The sequence below is a fragment of the Arvicanthis niloticus genome, chromosome 17 (genome assembly GCF_011762505.2).
Source record: "Arvicanthis niloticus isolate mArvNil1 chromosome 17, mArvNil1.pat.X, whole genome shotgun sequence".
NCBI lineage: Eukaryota > Metazoa > Chordata > Mammalia > Rodentia > Muridae > Arvicanthis > Arvicanthis niloticus.
In genome coordinates this window covers 27,470,397-27,486,249 of record NC_047674.1, presented here as the reverse complement: position 1 = coordinate 27,486,249, position 15,853 = coordinate 27,470,397, and the positions used below count along the sequence as shown (strand labels likewise).

Here is a 15,853-nt window from a genome sequence, read left to right as displayed (position 1 = left end):
GCTGATGCAGCTTTGATGTGATTTGTCATCTCCTGCACTCCTACAGGAGTCTGATTGCCATTGTCTTTTGAATGTATAGAGAATGGAAAAATAAACCCACTCAGTCTTTAAGGGGGTAAGGCCTGTGAAATGTGGTTTGACTGGATTGAGAAGTTGTCTTGGTCAGGGTTCTATTGCTGTGAAGAGACATCATGATCATGCCAACTCATTTTTTTTAAAGGGGCATTTAGTTGGGACTTGCTTACAATTTCAAAGGTTTAGTCCATTATCCTCTTGGCAGGGAGCATGGGAGATATAGGGAGACATGGTACTGAAGAGAGAGCTGAGAGTTCTACATCTGCTGACATCTGCTGGGAACAGGAAGAGCTAGACTCTGGACTTGGAAAGGACTTTTTGAAATCTAAAAGCCCAATCCCAATGACACACTTCCTCTCACATGGTTACACCTCTTTATCCTTTCAAACAGTGCCACTCCCTGGAGACCAATTATTCAAATCTATAAGCCTGTTGGAGCTATTCTTAGTCAAATCACCACAAGAGTGGAGCCCCTGTGATTGAATTCTGAGGGCTTTAAAGCATGGAAAAGAAAGACCATACATAAGTCCACAGATGCTGCTGCAGATATGATGTAGCTCAGGGGCCCTGCTAGAGCACGTGCTATGCCTTTTAACTGTAAGCTAAACAGCATCTTTTCTGTGTAGACCCTGGCTGCAGAGCTGGCTCGCCACAGTTAGTTAGTAGGAGTGATGGTGTTGAATGCATTCCAAGTCATTAGAAGGGAGAAATAGAAAAACAAAGGAGGGGAAGTGTACCTTTCTGTGAATTCTATTGCTCCCTTGAGGAGTTGGAAAACTAATTTTAATTCACACCAAAACTGGAAACATGGCCGAAGCTTCCTTTCAATATTTTAAACATATAATTTCCTGTCTCCTGAGTAGACTTTATCACTCACAAACAAAGCCTGTTGCTAAATTATCTTCTTACCTTACAGGACTTCTGAAGGCAAACTGTATGCTTCAAAAATACTGAGAATTCAGAACATAACTGAAAAATATCTTAATGTTTTATATAATTGCACCGTGGCCAATGAAGAAGCCACGGACTCCAAAAGCTTCATCTTGGTGAGAAAAGGTACGAGACACGTTGTTCTTCTTGACAGGCTCTGTGCTGGCTCTCTCTGTGACTTCAACCAGTCTCAACAATAAGCTTTCATAGGTGAAGAGTCCCATCCCAGGTCACAGAGCTAGGTGACAAAAGTCTCAGCTTATAGGACTAGATCTACATGCTTTCCTCCCACGGGGAGCACCTCCGTCTTCCTCTCTTGTCACGTGAGCATCAGTTATGTGGTCTGTGACCTTGTGAAGCAGAAGCATGCTAACCTGCTTCTTCTGTTATCTGATGTCATTTGTATTTCCTGGGCACCGCTCAGTACCAGCTCAGCACCTCAGGCATCCTCAGAGCTTCTGCTTCTACTTGCTCCTCTCAATTCACATATGTCACCTGGGGAATAGGACCGTCCTGTCTCTGTCACATCAGAAATTCATAGATTGCTCTCAAAGATGTAGGAACCCCAGAATATGACCTCTAAGAGTCTGCTTATTAAATATAAGTAATTATTTACTTAATGGAATGACTGATTTTACTAGAAAGGTTTATTTCTTAAAAGTGTGCCAGGTAGAAGGGTAAACACTTCAGTGAGATTTACACTGTTTAATGTGGAAAACATCACACCATTAGTATTTCTTCTTGGAGAATAAGCAAAAGGAAAGGAAAAAGATAATGCTTAGGTAGGTTGCTGCAGCACTGTGTAAGCTTATGAAAAATTAGAATCATTATAAAGACTAACATACTGTGAATCAATAAAATGTTGTTGGTCAAACAAGGAAATAAGATGTGATTAACATTTAATCTCAACCAAATAAAAATATTGGGGTTAAAGGGCCTTATTTATATATTTTCCTGGGTACAGGTGGTAAACATGTATATCATGTGTGAGCCTGGTGTCCACAGAAGTTAGAAGAAGGAGTCAGATTTCCCGTAGAACTGGAGTTACAGATGGGTATGAGCCTTCAAGTAGATGCTGAGAACCAAACCCTGGACCTCTTAATGGCTGAATCATCTTTTCTGCCTCCCCAGAAGGTTTTGAAACTGTTTGGCCATCACCACTTTCTTGGATGGCTACTTATTATTATTATTACTATTATTATTATTAATTTTATTTTAAATCCCTCTTTGCTCTTTTGTTTTACCTATGGTGAATACAGACTGAATCAATCTGGGGGACACAGCTCTTTGCTTTGATTAGTATATTGCCTAAAATTTTGTAAAAACCTGAAGTGCCGTGTGTCAGGCACTGTTACACATTCTGTGGTGTGTCTTGGTCATCAGCAACCATAAGCTAAGCAGGAGGCTCACTTATTATTTTTCCTTTTCACATGAAGATACTAGGGATTAGAAGCCTCAAGGATCTTTTCCTAAAACACAAACCAATTGATGCAGTCATATAGGAAACCCAGATTTTCTCTATTCAGTGTGCCCTCCTTGAAGACAACATACCATTGGCTCATCCAATAACAGTGATTCTTGATCCAGTCCTTTGTTCCCAACCCTAGCATGTTACTGCTTTAGAAATCTAAAATTCCCCAGATGCAGATGGCCTGGGTGGCCATGCTTCTACTTCAAGTCTTTGGATATCCTTGTACACGTTTACAAGTTGGAGTAAAAAGATCTCCCACTGTAGAAACCAGCAGGAGTGTGGGAGCTATGGGGAATATGAAAGCACATGGGGAGACAGACACCTGAGTCAGAGCGAAGGGCAAGAACTGCCCACCACAACACGATGGTGAGAAATGCTGGCCGCGTGCCTTTGCTTTGACTCATGATTTCCCTTTGTCTCTCTTGTTTTTCTGCAGAAACACTGGATATCCCAGGCCATGTCTTTACGAGAGGAATAACTATGGTTGCTCTCACCTCTGTGGCAGCAGTGTGCATGGCGATTTTGTGCATCATTTATAAAGTCGACTTGGTTCTGTTCTATAGACGTGTAGCAGAAAGAGACGAGACACTAACAGGTAATATGCTGCCGTGACGGGGACACCCTGGCTCGTGATTTTGTGCCTGCACCCAGTAAAGGAAACACTGGTCTTTGTTTTATTTGGATGACACCTTTAACAATTTGGAACGCTGGTTCCCAGCTGGGAGTCGGGGATTACACTGTGTGGGTTACACTGAGATGGGCAATGTGTAAACCTGTACTTGTTTGTGACTTTTCAGGTGTGGTTCTTCTGATGTTTCATATCGCTGAACTGTCTCCTCACATGTCCTGTGCTGTCAGGCCATGTGTGTTTACACACATACACCACTACACACTCTAGGCACCATTTTATACCCAAGAAAGTTTGTTTTCATTGAATTTTCTGTCATCCCTTTCATCATTTGAACTGGGAAAAGGAGACCAAATAATGTACCTGGAGGAATGCGGGGGAGAAAGAAAGTCACCTCAGTTTCAGTCTCCTAGATCCGTCAGCTCTTAGTGGCTGTCTTGTCTAAGGGCCTATGCTTCTCAGTGTTTTTTAAAGTGACTGAAAACCTTCATATTTCGAGATTATTATGCTCTGAAAAAGTTAACCTAATTCTGGTGTGTATGTGTGTGTGTGTTTAATAGAAAAAGAAACTTCATAGAGGTCAAATTCAAAATTTGTAAATATACAGCAGGAGGCCTTTCCTGACTTGTCCATGTCTCTAATTCCCACAGTGTCCTCACCTGCTATTACATCCAGTGAGTTATTAACGTGGATTCTTATTTCATGCTGCCTTTAAAAACCAAGTCTTGGTTTAGTTACCCTACTTTATTATTTTTACTTTTTGCTTTATGATTTCTTATGTATCTGTTCCTGTTATTGAAGGAATCCCTCATCTTTCAGGTTTGATCAGGCCCTGCTTTCATGTCTATCTATCTGTTCTATCCGTCCGTCAGTCTGTCGATCCGTCTGCCTGTTTGTCTGTCTGTCTTTGAGATAGAGTCTCATGTTGTCCAGGCTGGCCTCCCCATTGCAATGTATCATTTTATCCCATCTCTGAAGTACTGGGGTTACAGGTGTGTGCCCCCACACCGACATCCTCAGAAACTTGCTTCTGTGTAAGCACCACTCTGTATGTCCTCTCCTTCACATGGGCGGGTGTTTGTGCTCTTGCCTCTTTGCTATTACAGAGATGCTGTGCTAAATGGAGTCATCCATCCATTACTTCCTATTCATACTGTATGGCCACAGGGGCGTTCTCCACAGTGGAATCTCTGCTAACGCCAAGGAGGTTTAGACAGGTGTTGTCCCATTGCCTTCCTTCCTGAAAGTTTACACACTAACAACAAAGGATGGCCTTGACTTTTCTTTATACCCTCACCCACGCACTCTTAGATATCTGTCCGGTTAATAGACAAGGACTTGAAGCTGAGTAGAGTTAATTTGTATTTCATTTTATGATGTTAAGAACACAAGCAACCTTTCATATATTTGGTTTGTGTGTGTGTGTGTCTTCCTTTTCAACATATCCATTCTTGGTCCATTCTGGCACTGGGCTTTCTGTTTTGTCATATTTCCAGACACTATTTATATCTTAGGTGAGGTTCCCTTAGTATCTATACTGAGAAAGTTAGATACCCCATGTCATCATGTACCTTTGCTTGCTGTGGCGTGGTTGTGTGGGAGACCCAAGTATATCTTTACTTTTTTTTAGTATCCAATTTTAGGGTTATAAGAGCAAAGGACTCCTTAACATAATAGGAAGTGATTCTCAAATACACTCCTCTGAGATTTTTAAAACTCATTACGTTTTTATTATAGTATAATAGAACTGCATCATCATTTTTTATGTTTGCAACTTTTAATAGTAACAGAGAGTAGGCTCAGGGAATATGACTCTCAGCCTGTCTGTATGTGATCTTCCTTTGAAAGGATATGAGACAGTGAAGTAAAAAGTCTGTGTATGGCCTTTTCTCCATGGTCTCTGCTCAGAAATACTAATATTTGTATTTAAATAGGCATCAAATACCCTTTCTCCTGAGTTTCCATAACATTTTCCCTTTGTCAATTTTGTTTGATCCAACTTACACATCCTTGTTTTGTTTTTGTTTTCTGAAAATCATTTAGATATTGATTTTATTTTATATGTGTGTGCCTGAGTATTTGTACACCACATGTGTGCAAGAGCCTGCAGAAGGCAGAAGAGGGCATCCAATTGGAACAGAAGCCATTGATGGTTGGTCATCATGTGGATACTGGGAACTGAACCCAAGTTTTTAGCAAAGAGACAAGAACTTACACGCACTCAGCCATCTTTCTAGCCCTAGTCATTTTCATCAGCTCATTCTTATCACAGTTAATACAGCAATGTGCAGAAACATTCAGGAACATGCTCTAAGCGACTTCACTCAGAGTGAATTCCATGAACAAATGCAGTCCGTGGCGAGGGAGGAAACGAAAATAAGTCTGGGAAGAAAATTTTGTAGCCAACAAGTATGATCTGTATTTTGACAGAACATGAAAAGAGCCAACAAGCCAAAGACTACTAAAATACAGTCAACTGATGCTCACAGTCGGAGAAACATTGGTTCTGCCAACTCACTCTTACCTTAAATGACCATTTATATAATGATAGTATCATTAATTAGAGATCAAAAGTATTACTAATCATCAGAGAATTAGATTTTTCTATCAAACCTCTCACTATCCACATTTAAAAATAAATTGTGATGAAAATGAGCTGGTTTATATCATAAAAATAATTACTTGAAATAGGAAACTTGAAGTCAATCAATAGTTGGAAACTAGTTCTTCATGCATAAAAACAAAGGCACGTTACATGTGCTGTAGATACACATGGGGCCACCTTCCTTGTTTCCCATGGTCAGTTATAGCTTGACTGCGAGAAATGTGTGATCCTTGATTTACCTGTCGGTGCCTATTTTTGCCACTGACTTGATAAAAACATGTACAAAAGCTCAATTCTTCATTGCCTCAACAATAGCTATAGTTCACAGCCATCTAAAAGCATGAACCAGAGGCAGTAGTTATTGTTTATTGTTTATACTACCAACTAGTTTTATTTCACCCATCATTTCTACATTTGATGAGAATATGATTCTGTAATCTCTATCAAAATTTTCTTACACATGCAATTCTGCTAAACCAATTGCTTTATATTAGCAATTGGTCCTAACAAATTGGCGGAACAGCATAAATTGAGAAGAACTGAGCAAGCTTTTACCAGATAGAAAAAGCATTGGTTTGTGAACTTGATTGTGAAGAAGTAGGGCTTGGCCATTGGGTATAGAGATTATGGCATATGAAAGAACACACCCAGAGTTGTCCCATCCCATCTTATTTTAATAAGAGACTCAAATATGTTTGCCTTTCAATTCAGTCGGTGCAGATCTAACTCGTTGGCCATCTACTAAGTTTTTGTGTGATAAAAACAATTCCACTACCATCACCCTGCTGCCCCATCTACACTGCTTACATAATGGAGGATGTCACTCAAACTCCCCTTGTTGGGAAAGCATGACCATTGAGGTTGCTCCTCTTTCATTGGCCAAACTGTCTTGTTTATCTTTGTCTGTGTCACAGGTTGTTTTCATCTGTGAATGTGCTTCTGTTCAGTCTTGTCAAGTTGTATGCGGCTCTTCAATAGACTGCATGAAACCAAAAGGAGAATCATGTACACATTTCCTCACCCGGTGGAGAGAATGAATTGTCTTTGTTAGTTAGGTGACATGTTTTCCTCTTTATTCTCCCAGACGTCTAAATACTCTTCATTATCAAGTACTCACTGGGAGCCCACTTGAGGATGACTGCCAAGCTTTCAGGGTATCATAGGTTTTTCTCTTGACATTTGATACCCCAGATTGTGTGTGTGTGTATGTGTGTGTATTTGATTATAATTACAACTTCATGTCTCCCACATGCTTCTCAATGTTCTCCTTTAAATCCATGGCCTCTTTTTTCATTGTTGCTAGCATCTCATTCCAAGTACCCGTATTATTTCTTCTGTGCCCTGAGGTACAGTCTCAGTTTGATCTACGTCTTTTACTTTATGTTGCTTTGCCTTGACATTATGTTTTAAAGGCCTTTAGAGAGTAAAAAACCTCCAGTATTGGTGTGGTACAGTTGACTGAAGCGAATGAGTGAAGGAATAACTTATTTCCCAATCATAGAATGAGGGAGGGGGTTCCCTATATGCCTTAGTGTCATGATTCATATTCTCTCTCTCTCTCTCTCTCTCTCTCTCTCTCTCTCTCTCTCTCTCTCTCTCTCTCTCTCTCCACATGGTAGAAGCCCTAAAGTAGAAGCTTTAAAAAGGTATTTAGATCACTGGTTGCTTGGTATGCATCTAAGATTTGACAATCAAAAATTCTGTTCTCTTTGTATGACTTTCACACAGGTTTTTACTTAAAATTTTTTCTTATAATCACAAATTAAAAGAGTTCCATCTTGTCTCCTAGATGGTAAAACATATGATGCCTTTGTGTCTTACCTGAAAGAGTGTCATCCTGAGAATGGAGAAGAGTACACTTTTGCTGTGGAGACATTACCCAGGGTTCTGGAGAAACAATATGGGTATAAGTTATGCATATTTGAAAGAGATGTGGTGCCTGGCGGAGGTAAGAAAGGGAATCCTGGACAGACAGCTAATGAAGATAATTCTTGTAAGGAGATGATTGTTTGTCTTTTTACCTTAAAGAGGTACATATAGCTAAAACCCTTTAAGCCAGGAGAAATTGGGTCAGCTTATGACTAGTTATTAGTTAACCAGGTCAGTCTGATTAACCAACTTTTCATTATCACACAGTAATAAATATTGAGAAAATAACTCCAGCCCTTCCACATTGACCCCTGCACTCTGCATCACAGGTCAGACACCTATGGAAAGGCACAGCCATTTCACTTTCTGAGATCCTGCCTCAATAAGCCACATGGAAGGCAAGTCAGGAAGGCACTCGAGGTCCAACTCTGACCTCTGTGTTCACATACACATATGTAGGCAGGGCACATATGCATATTAAGAAAATTAACTAATGAGGAAGAGGAGGGGACGGAGGGGAAAAAGAAAGAGGAAGAGAGGGGGGATGAGAAGAAGGAAGAGAGGAAGAAGGAGGATGAGAAGAAGGAGAAGGAGGAAGAGAGGAAGTATGAGGAGAAAGAGGAAGAGAAGAAGGAAGAGAAGGAGGAAGAGAAGGAGGAGGGGAAGGAGAGAGAAGAAGGGGGAGAATGAGAGATGAAGGAGAAGAAGGTAGCAGAAGTAGAGAAGTGGGAGAAGGAGGAGGAAGAGAAGGAAGAGGAGAAAGAAGGAGAGGAAGATGCAGAGGAAGAGGAGAGGGAGGAGAAGGAAGTGAATTGGGAGAAAAAGGTAGCAGAAGAGAAGTTGGAGGAGGAGAAGAAAGAAGAGGGAGAAGAGGAGGAAGAGGAAGAGAAAAGAAAAGCACACAGTTGTCAGTGTTACTATAATTCATTCATCCCGTATTTATTATGTGCCACACCTGTAATAAATTAAACCAGAAAGAAAAGGCAGGAGTAAATAGGAAATAGCTTTATGTTCTCCTCAGAGCACAAATCAGAAAGGGAAAATGGCACTAAGTGCAAAGAATAAGTTCAGTACCGATTGGGGGCAAACCACTTCTTACAAGGTGCAGCACTGCTGGTGAGATGTAGGCCATGCTGGTGTGCTCAGTATCCAGAAGGTACATCGTTATTTATAAAGTATGGATCTATATTTTTACTACCACTTCATTATATTTCCTTGGTTCCTTCTACATTCCTAGTTTAAAAAAAAGAATTAACTTTTCTTTTTGGGTTTGCAGAATTATCACTAGGCTTGGTTGAACTCTCTGGGGTCCAGGGCAAGGCTTGGCATGTATGGCTAGGCATGTTTACCTAGCTACAGCCGAGTATGGTCATTAGCACAGTATCTCTGTGAGCTGCTGGATAGAAAGCAAGAGTGCACCTGAAGTGTTTACTATCCAGCTGTTTAGGGAAACCCCACCTCTGGCCTAAAATAATTGGTGTTTCGGTTCAGTTTAGGGTATTGTTTTAAATCTTTAACCTTCCTGCGTAAACGAACAAGTCGGTGATGAGAAAAGTGTACTTTACCTGGGTTGTCTGCCTGTGACTCACCAGTTGAGTGACTGCAAGTTCGTCATTGCTTTGGCAAAATGGGGGTGACAGTGCCTTCCTATGAGGTTGCTGTAGGGGAGAAATGAATCAACACACACAAAGCTTTAAAGAAGGCTTAAGGGCTAAGTGAGCACTCACCTTTATAGTTATTAAGATGATTATTCTGCTCGGTGTCTGAAGCAGATAAAAATGTCTTATGTTTAAAGAAAACCTTGGTAGTGCAGCCAAAAGTTAAAAACCGTAAAGCAAGAGCACTCCTCTGTGTCCACCGTTTAGTTCTCTGAACTGATAGAAACCTTGCCCTTCCAGACGTTGTTGATGAGATCCAAGCACTGATAGCAAAAAGCCGGAGGTTAATCATCATCCTCAGTGAGAGGTACCTGACCAATGGAACCAGGCTTGAACTCCAGAGTGGACTCCACGAAGCACTGGTGGAGAGGAAGATTAAAATAATCTTAATCGAGTTTACTCCAGCCAGCAACATCACCTTTCTTCCCCCGTCGCTGAAACTCCTGAAGTCTTACAGAGTTTTGAAATGGGAGGCCGACAAGCCACTCTCTTCGAACTCACGGTTCTGGAAGAATCTTCTTTACCTGATGCCTGCAAAAGCCTTCAAGCCATGGAGAGCGGAATCGGAGGCTCGGCCAGTTCTCTCAGCACCTTGAGCTCTGACAAGCTCGATGTCAAAAGGAAGTGAAACCCTGCTAGAGGTCATGTGTGTGCCTATTCACAGAGGAGGCTGTGGTTCAAAGGACTGAATTTTGTGACTATCCCTCCCACTCCCGGGTACAAGATTTGTCATTGGGTCATCACAGATGAAACAGAACCTTGACTGTGATCCAGAACTCCCAGAAGACCTTGGGATTCATGAGAAATCAGTTTGTTATTCTTCCTTCTCCTAGAGCAGTGGTTCTCAACCTGTGAGTTGTGGCCCTTTGTCAAAGCTCTATCTCCAAAAAGATTTATGTTACAACTCATAACGGTAGCCAAATCACAGTTGATGAAGTAGCAATGACAATAATTTTATGGTTGGGTGGAGAACTGTATTAAAGGGTCGAAGCATTAGGAAGGTTGAGAACCACTGCCCTGGAGCTGTCTGCACACCATTCCATTCAGGAAAGATGAAGGTAAATAGGCAAACTGATTTATGTCCCCAAATAAGGCATCTATCTCTTCAGGATTTTTCAACTGACAATGGATTCCAACTGGAGGACTTTACATGCTCAGATGCATTTTCTGTGAACCAATTTTTAGTGATCTCAAGGGTACATGGCTCTCTCCAGGCCTGGGAGGTGCAAGAGGTGAGGGAAAGAGCTGGATACAGATGAGAAATGGAATGAAAGAAAGCTCCAGAAACTCGGTTTCAGAAGGAGTTTAGTGTTGCTTGGTAGTTCTTAGAAACTCAGTCAGATATAAGACAGAACTTGCTTATTTCTTAAACTTTTTCATAAGACCTTTGAAATGGAACTCCTGATATTATTCATGGCAGACAAATTTAAATTCAGAGAACTCAGTGGGCCTTTCAACTTTAGTGGCTTAAAGCTTTGGTTGGCTTTATGTAGATGTTTATCTGTAGGATAATATTAGATGCTAAACTGTAACAAAGAAACAATTGCTTGTTGTTTTAACGAGCCACTTCAGATGCCCTTGGCATGCAGGCACTTTCCATGTGGTGGTTGGTGGTGTGGTGGGTGCAGTCAAATTTGATGGACAATCTTGGGTTTTCTGCTTCCATTGTGAGCTCTGGAATTTTATCCAACTTTTCATACTTCAGTTTACTCATCTCTAAAATTAGAATTTAAAGTAAACACACCTACTTCACAAGGGGACTAAAGACTGCTCTGTAAATGTGGCTCTTACTGTTGATGGCAGCAACTGTCCTCATTGGTTGGCTGGGTGATTCCACAGTAGAGGAAATTCGAGCCAGAGAGCAGGTGGGGAAATGGGTCTGCAAATGGAGAGGACAGAGGAGCGGCATCACAGCAGAGGAAACACAAACATACACACACACAAATACACACAAACATACATACACAAACACACAAACATACACAAACACACACATAAACACAAACACACACATAAACACAAACACACACATAAACACACACACAAACATATATACACAAACACACAAACATACACAAACACACACATAAACACACACATAAACACAAACATACATACACAAACACACATAAACACAGAAACATACATACACAAATACACACAAAATGCCTCTTGCTGAAATATGCATCTCTGGGCACTGGAAGACACTTTTGTTTCTCTAAAGGGAGTTGTCCCACTGGGGCCTTCTTCTTGGTTCAAAACAGTGGCTGTCTGTGGGAATTGCCTCTCTCTCTCTCTCTCTCTCTCTCTCTCTCTCTCTCTCTCTCTCTCTCTCTCTCTCTCTCTCTCTCTCTCTGTGTATGCTGACCTCGCATAAAACTGACCTTGCATGGAAAAGAAGATTTGGAGAAGCCCAAAGCTGGGTGTGATCTTGCAAATGCCTGGCCTGAAGCTGGAATAGTCTAGGAAAGTCTAGAGCAAAGACTATTCTGAATAGATATAGTAGATTTTGTGAAAACAAAAACAAAAGAAAACAGAAAAAAACAAGAAGAATGGGGATTCTCAAGGACTTTTTGTAGCTTATGACTTCATGTACTATTTGACTGGCTGAGAAAAAAAGGTAAATTCATTCAACATCTTATATCCTGTGTGTGAAAACCTAGAATCAAAAGAGAGTTTGTAGAGTTTGAGGCTTTGCTTTGTCCTTTATCGCCCAAACTTCGACACATGAAGTTTATTTTATATGAAATATATTTTGCATTAAATCTGCCAAATACATACGTTAGACTGAAAATGTCTCTTGGTGTCTTTTTCATTTATCCTAACACTTTTTGACATCCTTTTTGTTTGTTTTGGTGAAGACTGCACTGCCTGGCTTTCAACATAGATCCCCACCTGTTTTAAGGAGGCGAGGGAAATTTAATACCTACACCTACAGCTATTGTTTTTAAATGCCTGTCACCCTGTGCGTATATTTTTGAAAAACTTATTCTTTGAGAACCTCGTATTTGTATACACTGAAATATCATGTCTACACCCATTCTCTCCCCCACCTTCCCCTGCTCCCCAACACGTTCCCCACTACTGCCCTCAGTTTTGAAATAACCTAAGTCCAGTTAGTGTTTCTTGTAGATATGGCTTAAGGCCATCTACCAGAACATGCACACACTAACTAGGAAGCACATCTCCAAAGAAGACCGACCCGACGGGTTCTATCTCTTCCAGCAGCCATCATCTGCCGACAGTTAGAGCTAGAATCCTCATGACATCTTTTCCATCGATGCTGCAGTGTTGGCTGATTTGGTCTTGTGCTGCTGTGCATCCTCCAGCTCTTACATTCTTCCTGCCTCCTCTTCCAGGATGTCCCCTGAGCTTTGGCAGGAGGTAGGGTAGAGCTAACAAAGATGTCTTGTATAGGCGGAGCACTCAGATTCACTTGCTCTCAGAACTTTGATCCTTTTTCTTTGCATTGACTGCCACTCAAAAATGAAAAAAAAATGAAAGCTTTCTTAAATCAAGGTTGAGAGCAGCCCAGGTCTGTAGGCACAAACATTGATATTTAGAAGGATTTTGATAATATTAGCATTTAGCAAGGTAACAATAATTGGTCCCACCCTAGGTATTATGCCCTCCCCAGCCATGGGCTTCTGACCATGTTGATAATACCAGGTATGAGTTCTGTCCTATGTAATGACCCTCAAGTACAAGCTGCATGTGGTTGGTTACTCCATACACTCAGGCCACTAAGGGCATTAGGTATGGCTCAGAATAGGAAAAGAACAAGGGGGTGTTTATGTGCCTTATAGGCCATTCAGCTTAGGGCAAAAAGACAAAGCCAGATGAAAGCATATCCTAGGTGAGGCGTGATTACATATGGCATCCCCAAGATGCACGGAGGGAAGACTAGAGTGGAGCTGGAGTGGTGTTCGGTGGCAAGCCAGGTGGCCTGCCAAGGGACTCAGAAGGTGTCAGAGGGGGCAGGTACCGACATGGTGCCAGAATGGGAACATAAGCAATGGAGTCCAAAGCCAAGTTGAACTGTATTTTTAATGCTCCCGTGTGGGTGGGGGCTGGTGGGAAGGATTTCAGGAGTCACCAGCTCCTGAAGTATGGCTCTAAAGCAGAGACAAAAGCTAGGGAAAGTCATATTTTTCAAGAAGGAACCTTCACGCATGTGAGATCTCTAGCACAGTGGGGCAGGGCTGGGGGAAGGAGGTTCTTCAGAGTGACCAAGACACTGAGCTAACAGGAAATGGTCTGTGTGTGTTAGGTGGGAAGGCAGGGTCCCTTCCTACTGCATCTTCGTGCCACAGTGATAGCAATCAGAGCCTAGGCCTGGAGCTTCCAGTCAACTACTAGGTTTCTCTGAGACCTGTTTCTGGTGGGAGACATATAAACCCAGAGAATGCCACTCCTAGATTATATAATTACTACAACTTGGTGTGTACACTCAGTAATGGATTGTGAGCATGTCAGTGGGCCTTGGCACTGTTACATGAGAGTCTTGGGTACTTCAGAGGTGTCATGGGGACTATCCTGGAATAGCAGATGCAGATCTGGGGAGCATACCTTGGGCTCCAGGTACTTCCACTTTACCCCACCTTTTCTCCTTCACAAAACACTGAAGCTACAGCTGTGCATTGTATGTTGAATTCTTCATGAACATTCTACTTAGAAAAATAATCCTGTCAGGCCTACTCACTTATACCTTGGGAAGCTAACTTAGGAGGATTGCTGTAAGCTAGAGGCCAGGCTTAGCTATACAGTGAGATATAGGCCAGCCAGTTTAACAGAGTGAGATCCAGAGAAAATAGTTCTGAAGAGATCAAAGTTTAGGTGTAAAAAATACCCTCTGGATATACAGTCTAAAAGCTGAGCAGCAACCTAGACATTCCACACTCTTCATCATTTGCTGGACATGCCAACAGGCTGGCAGAGTCCTCACTAAGGATCAGGCTTAATACCATCACCAGAAAATTAGCAGAAGTTCCATGTTAATTGAAGTTCCATCATGTGGGTGGGCGTTGTAAGCTGTGTTTTTGACACGTGTAAGCAAACTGTATTTTCAGTTTGGGGTCATCTTGTTCAAATGACCTGCCCAAGTAGGTCATCCACTTTCTAATATGGTTTCTAGTCTCTCTTTGTAGTCACTTTGAGTGCAACCCATTCACATCATGAAATCAGCAAAGTAAAATCTGAGCAAAAGGGACTGCACACTTAGGTTATAAAAGAGCAGCAGGAGGCCATCAACCCTCTGCTTTTATTTATTAAACATTGATTGCAAACAGTTCAAACCTACATAGCAGGAGGAATGCGCAACAAATACTCAAACATCTGCAATCAGATTAAAATTTTAAATAGCTTCCCAGGCTTAGCCTGTCTCCCACTGCAGCTTGAGCTATTTTCACTCTGTATTTTAATGCTATGACATCACTGTGCATGCTACGCTGCATCATAAGAAATGGGTGCTTTCTGCATACAGCATCTTATAAACTAACAGTAATCTGCTGACACTGAAGCCAATCAGCTTGGGAGGTGTGCGAGATGTCTAAGTCCTTGGGTATTGCTGCTGACTTTCAATCATTTCCTTCTTCTGTTGTTGTGGTTTCCTGACACGAGAAGACACAGCAGACTTAAGCTGCTCTGGCCTTTTCTTAGACACCTCTCTATGAAGCTATATGTGCTGTTCAGCAGAAACTGTATTCAGGGTAGGGGAACCAGTCTTAGGTTTACTGAGTCTCAGGTCATCAAGTTTTCCTCAATCAGACAGAGCAAGGGCAGACACATGGGGAGTTGGGGAGGAGAGGGAGAGAGGAAAGAGGAGGGAGGAGGAAAGAAGGAGAAGGGAGAAGGGGATCTTGAATCAACTCTGAGGACGATTTCACTAAAGACTGCAAGTTTTACTTAGTCATTAACTTTGCCTTCATAACCTTTGCATCAAGAGCTTTAGTTCTTGATGATATTAACATAATTATTAATCTTCTTCAATGTACAGTATATATAATCTCAGAATAACTTTAATACTTATATTAAACAACAGGTTTTTTAAAATAAAAGCAATTTGTCACTTTTAAGTTTATTTCCATTTAGGAATATTTCATTAAAAGGTAAAGTCAAGTGTGTTCTGACATCACATGAAATGATCTTTTGGTAGCGTTTTGTTGACTTGATATAGTTAGGCTCCCTCTTTGTGTTTTTATTTTTAGCGATCGCTTCTTAACATTTTACTTTGTGTGAAAAAATATTTGCAAACCTACAAAATAAAGTTCATACAGAATTCATTTCTCATTTATTCCTCTCTACCTCTTGTTTACTCTGTACCTGAAAGGAAACACTTTAAAAAGTGGCATTGAATTTTTTCCATATTCTAAATAAATTTGCACGGATATTTACATCTCTCACCACTCATAATTTTCTGAAACCATATTAGTAACTACTTGATAATTAGACATGAAAACGCTTCTTATTTCATACAAATACCTGGAATATTTATTCTTACGTCATAGTTCATTCAATCAGTCCTAAGGGCCTTCAGTATTTTGCTCTTATTAGTTATGTTACAAAAGACAATATTATTCAAAGATGTCTTCACATATTTTGCTTGAATATGTTTGAGA

The 15,853-nt window shown here is 41.1% G+C and overlaps 1 protein-coding gene across 1 annotated transcript in view; it reads left to right on the top strand.

Moving 5' to 3' along the window:
* Positions 1 to 12,030, top strand: part of Il18r1 (interleukin 18 receptor 1) — a 32,691-nt gene extending 20,661 nt beyond the window's left edge. The window contains exons 8-11 of the mRNA XM_034521803.2: positions 992 to 1,131; positions 2,913 to 3,071; positions 7,499 to 7,657; positions 9,477 to 12,030. Coding sequence (XP_034377694.1) covers positions 992 to 1,131; positions 2,913 to 3,071; positions 7,499 to 7,657; positions 9,477 to 9,832 — 814 coding nt within the window. The 3' untranslated portion in view covers positions 9,833 to 12,030. The remainder of the gene's footprint in view (positions 1 to 991; positions 1,132 to 2,912; positions 3,072 to 7,498; positions 7,658 to 9,476) is intronic.
* Positions 12,031 to 15,853: the final 3,823 nt, after the last annotated feature.